Source organism: Eleutherodactylus coqui, chromosome 1, assembly GCF_035609145.1.
Source record: "Eleutherodactylus coqui strain aEleCoq1 chromosome 1, aEleCoq1.hap1, whole genome shotgun sequence".
NCBI classification, from domain to species: domain Eukaryota; kingdom Metazoa; phylum Chordata; class Amphibia; order Anura; family Eleutherodactylidae; genus Eleutherodactylus; species Eleutherodactylus coqui.
This window is the reverse complement of record NC_089837.1, coordinates 130,134,337-130,151,197: the sequence shown is the minus strand read 5'-3', so window position 1 is coordinate 130,151,197 and position 16,861 is coordinate 130,134,337. Positions and strand designations below refer to the sequence as shown.

Genomic DNA, 16,861 nt, shown 5'->3' with positions numbered 1-16,861 from the left:
AGAGAACAAAGCAGCTGTTTTGAATATGCAAACAGCTGCATTGTTCTCAGCGCTTTCAGTTGGTGTTCCACTGAAAACTGGCAGTGGGATACCAGCTGAAAGAATGCTATCCGCACCGCCTGCTAAGATTTCAGGGTGTGGCGCTGATAAGGCTCATCGCTGGCTAGAAATGAGCAATGAACGAACAGTGCTCGAACAGTGCACGATGGACGCAACAATTATTGCTCAAAAGATGGATTTTGAGCGAATTTTGTGCGATATCGTTGCGTCTAAATGGGCCTTTACCAGAACAGTGAAGTTAGCTTACAGCAACTCCAGGCTTTATTCATGGTGATTGCTAGTTTAACCCCTTTCTGCTGCAGCTCTTTTTGTTTTATTTTCATTTTTCTATACTCCCTTCCAAAAAATCATAACTTTAAAAAAAAAAAAAAATTCCGGCAACATTGCCACATGAGGGCTTACAGTTGCACAAGTTGTATTTGTCAGTGGTACAATTTCATGTATCATGTTCTGAGTATTGGAAAACTAAACATTTGCTAAGTAGAGTGAAATGAAAAAAAACACAATTTCGCCTGTCTTTTGTATGAGGCGTTTGTATGGCGTTAAAGATGCAGTAAAAGGTAGATGTTCTCATTATTCTTTTTGCCAGTACAATTATGGAGATACCAAATTTATATATTTTTTATTGTGTATTACTTACAAAAAATAAAATACCTTAAAAAAATTAAAAACTTGATCTCTGTTGCCATCTTTTGACCCCTCATCATATTTACATTTCTTCTGTAGCACTGTGCAAGGCTCATTTTTTGCAGGGCAACTTGTACTTTACATTGGTACTATGTTGGAGTACATAAGATTTTTCCATCGTCTTTCATTCAAGGTTTTTCTCGGAGAAGGGGTGAACCTTCATTTCAATGGAGCTGAGCTGCAATACCAGAAACAACCCACAGACAAGGGTGGTGCTGTGTTTGGAAGAAAGCAGCCATGTTTTTCTAACCGTGGACAACTCCTTTAAATACCGCTGTTGGTACTGACCACGACAGCTAAAGGGTTACCAGTTGTGATCAGTCTTCTCTCCAATTCCAGCAGTTGTAGCCTGGTGTCAGCTGCTGAAGACTGGGTATAGTGGGCTCGGCCCCCGAATATAATACAATGACACCCGGTAAGATAGTATGCGTATGACAACAGGCGGGAAGTGGTCAACGCTTCTGGAGCTCATGCAGAATGCCCCGATACTACACGCTGATCTGACTGGTCAGTGCTGCTCATGTGGACAGTACTGGTCAAACACAGCAGGTGGTAGAGCGTCTTAGACAAATGATGCCTACTAATGCTCAGTGGACACGAAGAGGCTAGCAAGCTACTACTTGTTCAGTGTAAACAGGAGTTATTCAATCTTTGAACTGTTTGCAGTGAACGGAGACGGACGATCTCCAGCGCAGTTTACCTCCATTCACTGAATGTATCACTCATGTATGGCAGCACAGGAGTGATAGTTGTTGGGATAACTGTCAGGCACATTGTCCCATGTAAACGTACCTTTAGGCTGCAGTCTCTATATACAGGGATATGTAAATGCTACAGAAGAAAAATGGTGCCACATTTTAATTAAAACCCTATGGCAAAAATGATTGTCAGTCCAAAAAACATACAATTAGTTAAAAAAAAATGCCTTCCAAAAGCTGCCTATAGCCTTAATGAATCGTGGTATGCTGTCTTAGATGCTGTCTGTACAGATGTAGTGTTTTGGAGATTGTATCAGTATTACCTCTAGGTGACAACAGAGCAGTGTATGATGGTATAGTATTTGTGCTGCCCTACAGCCATGTAAATAAGGGCTCAGACTAAGAAGGAAGATGCTTTTCTCATACTTCAGCCTCATGCACACAGAATCTGGCCCTGACCGTGGTGGTTGACCCTGCATACCTGTCGTCTTCACCGGCATCTGCACAAACCTGTCTTCTTCCACCTTCTCTGTACTACAGATGGTCCACACGGCTCGCTGTCAGACATGCGCAGTACAGATTTTTTTTAAACTCCTGGTTTTCCCGCAAAATCCTCGGCCCGTCCGCAATGTCAGACGGCTTCCACTGACTTCTCATACTGCAATTTTTCATCTGCAAGCGGAAACCGCAATTGGTCTTTACTCGTGGGCATGAAGAACCATAGCATGCTATGTAGGGTTATTGCTGCAGAACCTGGAGGCGGACGCCAGCCCCAGATTCCACAGCAAAAATCCTCCCGTGTCCATGAGGTCTTTGGCTACATTCACACTGGCAAGACGCTCATGTGAGTTTTGTGCGCTGTGAGACGCACAAAACTTGCACGAATATGAACTCCATTTCAAATTTTTTCCCCTTACAGCGATGACAATCGCAGCATGTTCTATCTTTGGATGTTCCCTTCGAACGCCTCGTTCATGGTTTTCATTGGGACCTTAAAAGACATGGCATGCCACTCTCATGCCGTATGATGCAACTGCGATGTGACGTTTCCCCTTGAAATCAATGGAAAACACATGCAACGCTCTGACGTGAGAATTGCAGTTTCACAAAAGCGATGAAGGACGTTTTTGAATGAAAAACGCACATTGGGAAGCTGTGTGAATGTAGCCTTACTCACACTTTTATGACTGCACATACAGGGATGAGAAAAAGTAAGTATGCCTTCTCTGGTTTGACTTATTAGTTAAAAAAATGGTCCTTTGGAGGCCTTAAAATTAGGTAAATACAATCTCAGATAAACAATACCACATGAGAAAATAAACAGTGCCTAACAAAACCTAGGTGAAAATTCAGAAGCAGTGTGTAAAAAATTAAGTACACCCCATGAACCAATAGTTTGTAGAACCCTCTTAATAGCAATAGCTTGAAGTTATTTTTTTCTGTATGACTTTCAGACTTTCCCATCTTTCTGGTGGAATGTTGGAGAATTCTTCTTTGCAACGTTGTTTCAGTTCATTGAGATTTGTGGGCATTCATTTATGCACAGCTCTCAGGTTCCCGCCGCAGCATTTCAATTGAGTTGAAGTCCGGACTGGGCCATTGCAACACCTGGATTCTTTTTCAGCTATTCTGATATAGATTTGCTGGTGTCAGCCAAACTTTAGCTTTTGGATAGATGGCCTCACATTTGACTCTAGAGTACTTAGGGATACAGAGAAGTTCAGGGTTGACTCAATGACTGCAAGGTGCCCAGGTCCTGTGGCTGCAAACCCAAATCATCACCCCTCCACGACTGTGTTTGACACTTTTTTGTTTGAGGTTTTTGTGCCGATATGCTGTGTTGGTTTTTTCCCAAAGTGACGCTGGGCATTACCGTAAACATCTTCACTTTGGTTTCGTCTATCCAAAGGACATTGTTTCAGAAATCTTGTAGTTTGTTCAACTGCAACTTTGCAAACTTTAGCCCTGCCGCTATGCCTTTTTTTTACATTAAATAATTTTAACTGATCATTTTAGGTAAACAAATAGATATAATATGGACCCCTTCACCCCCAACAAAGACTTATACAGAGCGTACACAAGTGTGATTCTCAAGTAAAAAACATTACCCAATAACAGTAACAAATATAGGTGCAGCTACTCTCAAATTCTCCAATTGCTTCTCTAAGACAATTTCCGATTTCTTTCTTCTTGTGTAACATTGTGTTAACACATACCTGAATGCTCCAGATCAGCAAACTGCCAAAACGTCTGCTTTTATGGTGGTAATTAGAGATGAGCAAGTGTACTCGTTAAGGGAAATTACTCAAGCGAGTATGGGCATTTTCGAGTACATGCCTATTTGCCCGAAAAGATTTAGGGGGCGGTGGGGGAGAGCGCGCGGGGGAAGTGGGGGGGGGGGGGGGGGGAATTTCTCTCTCACCCTTCCCCCCATGCTCACTCCTGCAACTCACCGCTCACCCCCGAATATTTTCGAACAAGTGAGCATGTACTCGAAAATACATACTTGCTTAAGTAATTTGCCTAAATGAGTATGCTCGCTCATCTCTAGTGGTAACACTTGCTGATAATTAACGAAGGGCATTTGATTAGCAGCACATGGCTGCTACTTACTCTCTTAATTCCTATGGAAGCAATAAGGATGTATTTAATTTTTAACACACTGTTCTACATTTTCCTTTAGTTTCTGTTAAATAATGACAACATCTAATTTGTCAAGTGTTGTTGTTCATCTGAGGTTGAGTTTACCTAATTTTAAACCCTATAAAAAAGGAGATGTTTTTAAAATTTTGTTCTAATACGTCAAACCATAGAATTCAGAGTTAGTTTTTGTCCTGACTGTAACAAGAGACAAATTTTATTCACATTTCCAGAGTTCCTGTCATAGTTCTGGTATTTTCTTTGGTGGGAACAAAAGTGCTTTTAAAAGGTAGAAGCGGAAGTGGAACTTCTCCAGAAAGCTCTATTATCCGACAGGCATGCTGTCTTTACACAGACTTCATATATCACGGAGCATGAAAAAACAACTCTATTGATAAAAAGTTGACTTGAGAATTCGAATCAGCCAGGAGTTTAGCTAGAAAACACCCGTAGTTTTATGCAGCCGTGTAGCTCAGCAGCCCATAGATCATGCCAGGCAAAAGACAGTAACATACAAAACAAATGTTTAAAGTTTATTTTACATATTTATACATAAAACCTTTGAACGTGACCCTCCTTTTAATCCAGTTGAATAATACAATAGCACATCTAAAAATGGAAGTCAGATAATCAACATTCACAAAATGTTGACAACTGATTGAATTGTACAAGATACAGAAAGCTACAATTTTACGATGAGGCAGGCGTGTAGTTGTTGACTCGTTTAGCACCGTCAATAACGTTTGTGTTGGAGAACTACAGTGAAGGAGAATAAAAGGTGGTTATAGGTAAAATACTGATCAACTGAAAATATTTGCAAATGAAAAAAATAAATACAATTTGTAACTATTATCTCTTTTATCCATAGTCTGTAATGGAATAAGTACTGTACATATATAGATTCTTAATAAAATGCCTGGTATTAAGTGGCACGAGTAAAAAGTTAAAATAAATTAGGAAGCAGAGGCCAAATCACTGGACAAAAAGCTTCAGACATCATCAAAGACTAACACTGATTTTTCTTGTGTATCATCTTGAGCATCAGCATTTTGACAACCACAAAAGCAAAATAAAAGTTTAGCTTGTTCCTAGTGTTCAATGGCTTTTTGCTTTATTTTGTTGGCATTTTCTCTGCCATGTGCTTCTGCTGACTTTCAGCATGTCTGTGGGAAAGGGAAAAAAACAAACAGAGTTAACTTCATGAACATGGGCTACTTGCTTCAACATAGTTAAAGGTTTCCTATTCCCCCCCCCCCCAACCTAGAGTATACTATAGAGAAAGAGACGCTGAGCTTGCAAGATTGAGATTTTTCTAGGATTTGACAGTTTCCATATATACAGACTTAGACAACAGAAGCTGTTAATCTAAATGTAACCTCCCACACGCATCTTCAAGGCTTTTCTCATGCTGCAGTACTTCTCTGGAATGCACTACCCCGGGCAATCAGATTAATCTCAAACATCTACAGTTTTAAGCATGCCCTAAAACACATCTTTTTAGGGAGGCTGATCACATTTCCTAATTTAACTTCTTTCATTTTACCCCTTCTACATTATTCCTCAGAACTTCTTCATCCAACATAACCTCTTCACTCCTTGCACTCCGGAACTTCATATCAGTACATACTCAGATACTGGCTGGTGTAGCTCTTTGTATACCATCCTGGGTATTGCCTTCCTTTAAATGCCATTGTACAGAACTATCGTTTTTTACCTTTTGTGTAACCATTATTTCCTCATTGATTGCAAGCTCTTGTGAACAGGGCGCTCACACCTGAATTCCTACTTAGTTTGTTACTCTGTAATGTCTGATTCTCTCTGTATGAGGGGGTGCTGATAAGTATTGAGCCTTACCCAGAAAAAAAATGAGCTAGGGAGCTGTAAATTGCAGGGTGTAATTGTCGATTTGTCCATATTCAATGATGCAAAAATCAGCTAGCTATGATTGTAACTTATCTGTTTTTTTCCAGTCCAAATTGAACACGGTGGCATCTCCAAAGACGTTCAGTGTGCAAGAGCATAGGACCATAATCAAGTTCCTGTTTCTCCATGGGAAAGGTGCAAAGCAGATCCATGATGGAATGTCACAAGCTTTGGGTGACAGCGGCCCTTCATATGCAACAGGTAAACGTTGGGTTGTAAATTTTAAAACTGGCCATTTCGGTGTTGACAGTGAGAAACCCAGTGGAAGGCCAGTCTCCGTCTCCTTGACTGCAAATGTGAAAGCCATCCGTGACATGATCATGGAGGACCGCTGAATATCAGCCAAAAGTATTGCTACATATCTGGGGATATCACGTGAGAGAGTTGGTGCAATTATCCACAACGACTTGGGAATGAGAAATCTTACAGCCAACTGGATCCCGAAACTTTTGACAAGCAAACAGAAGAGGAGACGTGTGGAGACATCGGTGGCTGTTTTGGAGCATTTTGCAAGAAAACTCAGATCTCCTGGACAAACTGGTAACTGGTGATGAGACATGGATCTACTATTATGATCCAGAGACAAAGAAACACTCTGAGGAATGGAGGCAGAGTAACCACCCAGGCCAAAGAAGTTCCATATGCAAAAGTCAGCAGGGAAGCAAGTGGCAACCATTTTTGGGATAAGAAGGTAATTCTACTCGTGGACTACCTCCCAAATGGTTCAACCATCAATGCAACATATTACTGTTCATTATTGACAAAGCTGAGGCAAAATATTAAGGAAAAACATTGAGGAAAGCTCTCCAAAAGTGTCACCCTGTTGCTTGACAATGCCCTGTCATACACTGCAGGTGTCAGTATTGCAAAAATGCCCTCCTTAGGCTTTCAACTGATCTTCCATGAACTCTATTCGCCCGACCTGGCTCCGTCTATCATCTGTTCCCCAATCTCAAAAAACACCTAAAGGGACAACGGTTTGGGAGTGTTTTGGAGGCAACTAATGCAAATGAGTGGTTTGACCAGCAGTCGGAAGAATTCTATTTGCAGGGACTTAAAAAGCAGCAGGAGAGACATCACAAGGGCATCCTGGGGGAATATGTAGAATAGTGGGGCAGTATCAGCTTCATAGCTCAATTATTTCCTGGGTAAGGCTCAATACTTATCCCCTTGTATATGTAGCCTTTGATTTGTAAATTGCTGTAAAATATGTTGGCTATGGATCATTCTTCAAAAACAACTAACAGTATACATACAGTAATTATGTGAGTCTGTCCTGCACAAACCGCCATGTTATAACAAAGTACACAGCGCGATATGTGCTCTGGCTATAAGGTTTGACTATGAACTCCTAGAGGAAGGTCATGCCAGTATGATTTCTGTGCCTTCAGCAAACAGCGGGTACACAAACTTTGCAGCTTATTACACATATGCAAATGTGCCTGCCCTCCTGCCCAGAAACACCTACCAGCATGTTACATCTCCCCCCACGTGATCCCCATGTCAGGGCTGAGTACGGAAAGCATGACACATGAACCCTGTGCTGACACACTGAAAATAGTAATGTGTCATGTCTATTTAAATGTACTTCTGTAGTTACAACACGTCGGCCTACTCGGGGAGCACAGAAACGCATAGCACAGGCAGGAAACACTATGAAGGTCACCAGCTGCTCAATTAAAGAAGCAGCGTTAAAAATAGCAAATTCAGTAATATACAGCCTGATGTTTCATATATTGTTCATCACTTCATAGAGAATATCCTTTACAACAATGGAACTTTATATAAAAAGTTCCTCAATCTAATTAGCTAAGCAGAAATTAGAGCTCAGCAACAGCCTGATTGCTTCCAGTCCTGAGACATTTAAAGGGGGTTTCCTCTGAAATATTATTGATGACCTTTCCTCAGGATAGATCAGGGCTGTCAAACTCATTTGCACCGAGGGTCATATCAGCCTTATGGGTGCCTTCAAAGAGCTGATTGTAATTGTAAGACAGTATAGTAATAGTGACCCCCATAGTGGCCGCAGTAGTAATAGTGACCCCAGTTGTAATGGGGCCTCCATAGTGGCGCCAGTAATAAGAGTGACCCCCCAGTAGTGATAGGAACACCCATAATGGCCCCAGTAGTGATAGTAATATCATAGTGGCCACAGTAGTAACAGTGACCCCAGTCGTAATTGGGTTTCCATAGTGGCCCCAGTAATAAGAGTGACCCCCCCCAGTAGTGATAGGGACCCCCATAATGGCCCCAGTAGTGATAGCAATCCCATAGTGGCCACAGAATCTAACGGTGACCCCAGTCATAATAGTGGCTCCAGTAGTGACTCCAGTAATAAGAGTGACCCCCATAGTGACCCCAATAGTGATAGGTACCCCCATAGTGGCCACAGTAGTGATAGTAATTCAATAGTGGCCGCAGTAATAACAGTGACACACGTAGTAAACCCAGTCATAAAAGCGGCCCCAGTAGTGACTCCAGTAATAAGAGTGACCCCCATAGTGACCCCAGTAGTGATAGGGACCCCCATAGTGGCCCTAGAACTTATAGTAATCCTATAGTGGCCCCAGTAGTGATAGTAACCCCCATAGTAACCCCAGTTATAATAGTGTCCCAAGTAATAGCAATGACTCCCATAATGGACCCAGTAGTGATAGTGATCCCCATAGTGTCCCCAGTGGTAACAGTGACCACCATAGGGACCCCAGTAATAATAGTGACCCCATAGTTACCCCAGTAGTAAGTGACCACAGTAATCAGAGTGGCTCCAATAATAAGAGTGGTTTCCATAGTGGCGCCAGTAGTAATAGTGCCCCTCATAGTGACCCCAGTAATAATAGTGTATCCCATAGTAGTCCCAGTAGTAAGAGACTCCAGTAATCAGAGTGGCTCCAATAATAAGAGTGACCCCCGTAGTGGCCCCAGTAGTGATAAGGTCCCCCATTGTCGTCTCAGTAGTGATAGTGACCCCTCAGTGACCCCAGTAGTAACAGTAACCCCCATTGTGACCGCAGTAGTAATAGTGACCCTCATAGTGGCCCCAGTAATAACAGTGACCGCCACAGTAGTACCAGTAGTAATTGTGGCCCCAGTAGTAACAGTGAGCCCCTATAGTGGCTCCAGTAGGAATACTGACCCCCACATCAGCCTCAGTAGTAATTGGCCCCTGGCCAGCCAGCATTCCTACAGACATCCCACTCACCCAGCCTGTAGCTCCGGTCCAGTGGCAGCTGCTCCTGAGCCTGTAACCGCTGGCCTCTCCCATTGGCATCTGTACAGCGTACAGGATGACACATTGACACAGCAGGGGAGAGGTCAGCGATCACAGACTTTGCACTGCTGCCAGAACGGAGCTGCAGACTGTGTGAGTGGACTGCCTATTTGGTTGTTGCAACACTAGCGGGTCACAAAGAAATGAGGCGGCGGGCCGGATTCAGACCGTGGGCCTCGTGTTTGACATGTGTGGGATAGATCATCACCAGTTGGGGTCCACTGCTTGGGCCGCCAGCCAATCAGCTGATTGGGCGCCTGCTGTCAGCGGGGCTACACACAGGGGTACGGAGCGGAAGCTGCTGCATTGACCTGTGTAATGGCCGGCGCTTGTAATTGCAGGTTTAACCCCTACTGATGTTAATGAAAGCAGTGCCTGCAGTTACAAGCACCGGGAACTACATGGGTCCAAGCAGCAGCTTCCGTTGCGTACCCCTGTGTGTAGCAGCGCTGACAGCAGGCGCCTAATCAGATGACCGGCTGGGGTCCTAAGCATGGGACCTCAGCCAATCAACTATTTATGATCTATCCTGAGAAAAGGTCATCAATAATATTTCCTTGGAATACCCCTGTAACTGATTCAGTAGATGAACATATAAATGTGTCTTTGCTAAATGTCCCCTTCATCTCACACAGTTATATACTAGAAACTACATTTAGTACAAGTTAGGCCGGCTACATGCGGACGGGTCAGATTCCACATGTGCGAGCCCGCAGAGGAATCTGGCTCTGTCCCTGTCCGGCGACCTTGCGTACCTGTTTATTTCTGTATCGCAGATGACCGCATCGGCTCGCCGCAGGTCACGCGCAGTACAGATTTTTTTGTTCTTTCTTTAATTTGCCTTTTCCTGTGTCGTCACTAGGTGATGACGAGGGTACCCGCAACCTATCCGCAATGTCAATTGCGGTTGAGCTGTGGGTCACACGGCTTCCACTGACTTCAACAGAAGCCGTCTGTGCGCAGCCCGCACAAACATAGAACATGCTGCGAGTTTTCCTCCGCTCACGGCAATCACAATTCGTTTCAGCGAGTGTAAAGGAAAGGAAATGGATACTATGACAAACTTTTTTATTGCTGTTACACAATGGGAGTCACAGGTAGATGCATGCAGCTGTATGAGATGTTTCCAAGTGTTCACACTGAACACAGTGTCAACAGAGACTTATGGACTGAATACGTACAGGACGCATTTCACACGGGCATATTTTTTACTGACTGAACACCACTGAATTAAATTGGTGTTTTAAGATGTGTTTTTTTAAACCGATGCTGCATGTGAAGATTGCAGCAGGTTCTAGTTTCATGCTTGATCACAGACCGAAATCGCCCATTAACTTCTATGGGTGCATTAATAAAAATACAATTACAGCGAACATGCATTAGCATCCGTGTTTTTTTCTATGGGTTGTGTCAGTACTTTTATATGGATCAAAATTGCATATGCCCGTGTGAATGAGCTCTGAATGTAATACAACTGCAGCCAGTTCACTGACCCCGCGTCGTCACATGAGCATATAGAAGTAATGACAACAGGGAGAGTTGGCCGCTCTAATGTGTATGGCAGCTTAAAGGCTGGATTGTAAGTAATAGCATGAAATACAACATTGACTGCAACAGGGATTGGACTATTCAGTTAAGCAGTAAGTAATGGCAGGTCACTTTATAACATATAACTGTAAAACAAAGACATTTATCCTGACTCACAGGATGATCTACTTGTGGGTTTTTTCTGAGAAAGCAATTTTATGAAACTTGTAAGAACAACAAGCAGCAAGTCAGAATACTCATTTATTGAAATTATGTTGTAAAATGTGTTCCCCTTCCTTTATAATCCATCTACATGAAATATGTAAGCCTGAGATTTCAGAAAAATGACGATATGTCATTTCATACTGACAAAAGGTAGTACATAGATCCCACCACTAGATGTCAGCCTAGGTTTTCAAAGTACAATGGGTGCCTTGCCTGTAATATCACTGCTCTCCTCAAAAGTGGGCTGTTCTTCACTATATCGTCCAGTTACATCCCTGACCTCTTCTTCCTCTTGTTCCTCGGTTCAGGAACTGAAAGCTGTAAAGCTCAGCAACTATTTTAACAAACTACAATTTGGTCACTGAGCTGCGCAGGCTTCAGGGAAACGCTCCCCGCTCTTTATCTCTACTGCTCTCTATGGCTCCTACTGTTGGGTTTGCTATTATTTCAGCGCTGTGCGCCTTTTCTAAGGCTTTTTTTGCCCAAGAAAATCATAGCATTCAACATTTTGAGGGAAATCTCTGAAACTTTTCAGGATACAAAGAGACAAGAAAGAACATAGCCATATAGACCGGAAAGAAAAACCCATTTTCACCATGTGTCGTCCCTATCTCTGCCAAACTGCCCTCCACTGGGCACCCAGCAATCCGTTATTTACATTTGTGCACAGCTACAGGACTGTGCAAAAGTTATAGGCAGGTGTGGAAAATATGCTAGAAAGTAAGCATGCTTTCAGTAATAAAAGTGGTAATAGTTTATTTTTGTCAATTAACAAAATGCAACAAAAGAGAAATGTAAATAAAATCAGTATTTGGTGTGACCGCCCTTTACCTTCAAAACAGCAGCAGTTCTTCTAGGTTCATTTGCACAAAGTCAGGGGTTTGGGAGGATAATAGGTGTATGATTAACCAGCTATACCACACCATACACCATGGCAAGGCTGAGCCCAGCAACAAGACACAAGGTAGTTATACTGCAGCAGCAAGGTGTCTGCTAGGCACAGATTTCACAGCAGGCTGGGGTTACAAGATGTGCTGCTCAAGCTCTTGAAGAAGCACAAAGAATCGGGCAATGTTGAGGTCGGCCAAGGAAACTAAGTGCAGCAGATGAACGAGACATCATGCTTCTTCCCTTCAAAACTGGAAGATGTCCAGCAGGGCCACCAGCTCAGAACTAGCAGAATCCAGTGATACCCAGGGACACCCATCTAATGTTCAGAGAAATATGGCCAGAAGTGGTTTTAATGGAGGAATTGTGGTCAAAGTGGCCTAATTATGACCCAAGAACAAGGCAAAGTGACTCAACAATGCCCCAAAATATAGGAACTGGGGTGCAGAAAAATGGCAGCAGGGGCTCTGGGCTGAGGAGTCAAAACGTAAAGCATTTGGCTGTAACAGAAGGCAGTGTGTAAAATAACGATTATCTGCAGGCAACAGTGATGGAGGCTCCCTGCAAGTTTGTAGCTGCATGTCAGCAAATGGAGTTGTGGATTTGATCTGGATTAATGGTGTCCTCAATGCTGAGAAATACGGGCAGATACTTATCCATCATGCAATACCATCAGGGAGGCGTCTGAATGGCTCTGAATGTATTCTGCAGCAGCACAACATACAGCCAATGTCATTAAAGGGGTTTTCCAGGGAAATACTATTGATGTCCTATCATCAGAATAGGTCATCAATAGTTGATCGGCTGGGATCCCTGACCGATCAGCTGAGTGGGCGCATGCTTTCAGCACTGCAAATACACAGAGGTCAGAGCAGAAGCCCCTGCGCCGACCTCCGTGTAGTGGCTGGCACATGCAACTGCAGGTACGGCTTGCGATGATTTCAATGAGAGCCGTTCCTGCAGTTACAAGCGCCGGCCACTACACAGAAGTCGGTGCGGAGGCTTCTACTGCTTCTGTTTCGACCCCTGTATTTGCGGTTCTGACAGCATACGCCCGCTCAGCTAATCAGTCAGGGTCCCGACTTATCTTGATGATGGGTCATCAATATTATTTTTCACGGAAAACCCCTTTAGTAACTATTTTCAACATTATGAAGAACAAGGAGTCCTGGAAGTGATGTATCGGCCCCAGAGCCTTGATCTCAACTTCATCCAGTATGTCTGGGGTTAGATAGAAATTGAAAGATTTGAGCAAGCCTACATCCATGGAAGTTCTGTGGTTAGTTCTCCAAGATGTTTAGAACAACCTCCCTGCTGAGGTCCTTCAAAAACTGTGTGCAAGTGTAACTAGAAAAATTGATGCGGTTTTGAAGGTAAACATAGTAACATAGTATGTTAGGCTGAATGAAGACAATGTCCATCTAGTTCAGCCTGTTTCAACCCCACTCTCACCCCCATTGTTGGTCCAGAGGAAGGCAAAAAAAAAAACCCAGGCAGCCATTTAGCTCATTCGGGGGAAAAAAATTCCTTCCTGACTTCATAAGAGTAATCCCTGGATCAACATTTTAGATCAACAAACCCGCTAATCACCTAATGTCTATTTCCTATAATATCATAACTCTAGAAAAGAATCTAGTCCCCTCTTAAACTCCTCTGTGGATTTTACTATCACCACGTCCTCAGGCAGAGAGTTCCATAGTCTCACTGCTCTTACAGTAAAGAACCCCTTCTATGTTGGTGATGAAACCTGCTTTCTTCTAGACATAGAGGATGCCTTCTTGTTACTGTCACAGTCCTGGGTATAAACAGATCATGGGAGAGATCCTTGTATCCTAATATATTTATACATGGTTATTTGATCAACCGTTAGCCATTCTATTTTCCAGGGTGAATAATCCCAATTTTGATAGCCTCTCTGGGTATTCCAGTCCTCTCATTCCGTTTATTAATTTAGTTGCTCTTCTTTGAACCCCCTCCAGCACTGTAACATCTTTCCTGAGCGCCGGTGACCAGAACTGGGCGCAGTATTCCATGTGGGGCCTGACGAGTGCCTTATATAGTAGAAGAATAATGTTCTCGGCCCTCGCCCCCGCAAAGGGTGTTCACACCAAATATTAATTTAATTCAGATTTCTCCTTTGTTCATTCACTTATTTACAAATATAAACTATTAACACTTCTATTATTTTTTCCAAACCAGACTAAAACCTATATATATAACAGACTGTATGAGCCCTGTATGTCTCACCTTGTCAAGTCTTCGATATCTACAAGCATTGCATCTTGCTCCATGTGCAATTCATCACGGATAAGGAGAAGCTGAACTAACTCTTCATTCAAGCCTGGGGAGACAGCACCATGTCATACGTTGTACACAATTCAATACGGGTTTTGTAGTTAGGATATTTTTTAGTGAAAGACAAAATCCTGGAAAGTGCTACATTTGGCCTAGACTGTTCCATCTCAAATGAGTTTTTCTATACCTTTTGAACCTTAAGGACCGGGTCAGTTTTGGCATTTGATTTGGGACCACACAAAAGGTTTAGGTCTTTCATCTTGCCATTCTAGAAAAAATAACCTTTATTTTGGGATATTATTACAAGTTATATATGAATTTTGAACGGGAACAAGCAAAAAGTGGCTGTTAACCCTTTAAATGCCACAGTACTTTCTGACTGCAACACTGAAATGCTCTGACTGGAGTTCGAGAGTCGCAAACGGCCGCCTGATGATATTGTGGGGTGCTGTTCGACTGCCATGGCAGCTGGGGGCTGCCCCTGCAGATTGCTTATCAAGCCATGCCCATGGTGTGGCTTGATAGATTGTCTGTCAGATCGCGGTATACTGTAATGCTATGGTATCACATCATACTACAGGAGCGATCAAACCATTTCAAGTTTCTGACCCCCTATGGGGACTAAAAAAAAAGAAATGTAAAAATCTAATTACAAAACTTTTATTAATTATCAAAAAAAGTAAACGGTAATAAGAAGTTTAAAAAAATAAAAATTTCCAAAGTTACACATTATTTACCCCACATGGTGAACAAGGTCAGAAAAAACTGAATGCTAAAATTGTGCTTTTTTTGTTCACACTATTTTCAAGAAAAAATATAATAAAAAGCAACCAAAAAGTTATATACTCCAAAATGGTACCAAGACCACTTTGTGCTCCATTACGTCAGGAATTGGGACCAGGTTAATAAAGTAACATGAACAAAGAAGGTTGTAGGGCTGAAGCAAGCTAAGGGAGCGGAGAAGAATGGCCCTGTCCAGAGTTAGGGCGATAGTAAATGTAGGTTTCATCGTATACAGTGTCACACCACTGAGACCCATCTCACAACTTGAGAAGCCTTGGATTAAAAAAATTTAAGACAAGAACCCAATTACTTACTTTCAATCTGAGAGTGAAGATCATTGACAATAACCTGTAACTGGCCAATCGTCATATCCCTCAGGTCAGTAGGCTTCAAACTCCTCTTCATCAAGCATTCACTAATGTGCGGCATGTGCGGTAACTACATAGGACGAATGGACAATATGAAGTCAAAGCAGTAAAACATTCATCCAGCAGGTGGCAGCAGAGGCACATACAGTGTAACAACAAGGTACCACTAGATCAGCTGCATGATCATTTAAGCAGAGCATACAAATCAATTAGACCAAAGTTGGCTGAACTTGTCGATTTTTGCCAGATTGGCCAACCATGTAATGTTTATTAGATATTTGGCCAATAATCATTCAGCACGTTGGTTGAATAAAAGGATAGGATAGTGTACTGAATTTCAACAAGTCCCCCTTGTACGTCTGTGAGATAAGCGGCTATCACAGGTGTTTGTAGACATAATACACACGTCTTCTCCGGTCACGGTCAGCAGTAGGCTGCTGTGTAGCAATGTATGAACAGCTGCCTATGAACGTGTATTGTATCTATGGCGGTCTATCTAGTACTGTGCAAACGTTTTGGGCAGATGTGTAAAAAAATGCTGCAAAGTAAGATTTAGTTTTTTTTTCAAAAATAGAAGGCGTCCAATTGACTCTAAATTTGTTTCTTCAGGGGGACAAATGAGCCCAAACATAAAGCCAATATTAAGAACTATCTCCATGCACAAATTTGAAGTTGTGCCCAATATTCTCAGGTACAACTTGCATTGGACAACATACGGAGACCTCGTCCATCGGCGGGACCCCGCACGTGTCCAGGTGCGCCCCCCTCAATTCTCTCACACATTTCCACTGATCAGAACAGGCAAGGTCAGCAAAAGAAATTGGTGTTGTGGTCCGCAGTTACTTCCTCCAATGGACATGCAGGCTTGGAGTCTCGGGTGTATGTTCCTGCTGTCCACATCGGTTGGTAAAGGCAGACTTTAGGATTCCGGGGGAGGCTTAGAAGGGTCTCATACCTTGTCCATCACTTCACCTAGCTGTTAGGTTTCCTGTTTAATTACATCTCAGAGCATTGAGAGCAGACATATATAGACGAGGTTATAGCCAATTATACCCAGCACCACACGTCTTGTTTACCTCTAAGGTAGATTGCAAACTCTATATCCGCCTTATCCTTTCCCGCCTACAGCGATTTTTCCATCCAAGTAAAAAAAAAACACCCATGTGCTAACACACATTCTAATGAATGGCTGCTATTTCTGTCCGATTTTCAGACCGAAAATCAGAAAGAGATCTGATCTGTGTGCGTGTACCCTAAAGAAGAACAGGGAGTCCTGGAAGTGATGATATGGTCTCCACAGAGTCCTGATATCGACATCATCCAGTCTGTCTGGGATTACATGAAGAGACAGAAGGATGTGAACAAGCCGACATCCACAGAATATCTGTGGTTAGTTCTCCAAGAGGTTTGGAACAACCTTCCTGCCGACTCAAAAACTGTGTGCAAGTTTACCTAGAAGAACGGATGCTGCTTTGATGGCATAGGTTGGTCACACC

The 16,861-nt window shown here is 42.8% G+C and overlaps 1 protein-coding gene across 5 annotated transcripts in view; it reads right to left on the bottom strand.

The window, feature by feature from the left end:
• Positions 1–4,605: 4,605 nt before the first annotated feature.
• Positions 4,606–16,861, bottom strand: part of SCHIP1 (schwannomin interacting protein 1) — a 154,187-nt gene continuing 141,931 nt past the window's right edge. For all 5 annotated transcript variants that reach the window (XM_066600442.1, XM_066600466.1, XM_066600450.1 and 2 more), the window contains 3 exons: positions 15,312–15,435; positions 14,167–14,260; positions 4,606–5,248 (listed from right to left, as the gene is read on the bottom strand). In XM_066600442.1, the coding sequence (XP_066456539.1) occupies positions 5,197–5,248; positions 14,167–14,260; positions 15,312–15,435 (270 nt within the window). In that variant the 3' untranslated portion in view covers positions 4,606–5,196. The remainder of the gene's footprint in view (positions 5,249–14,166; positions 14,261–15,311; positions 15,436–16,861) is intronic.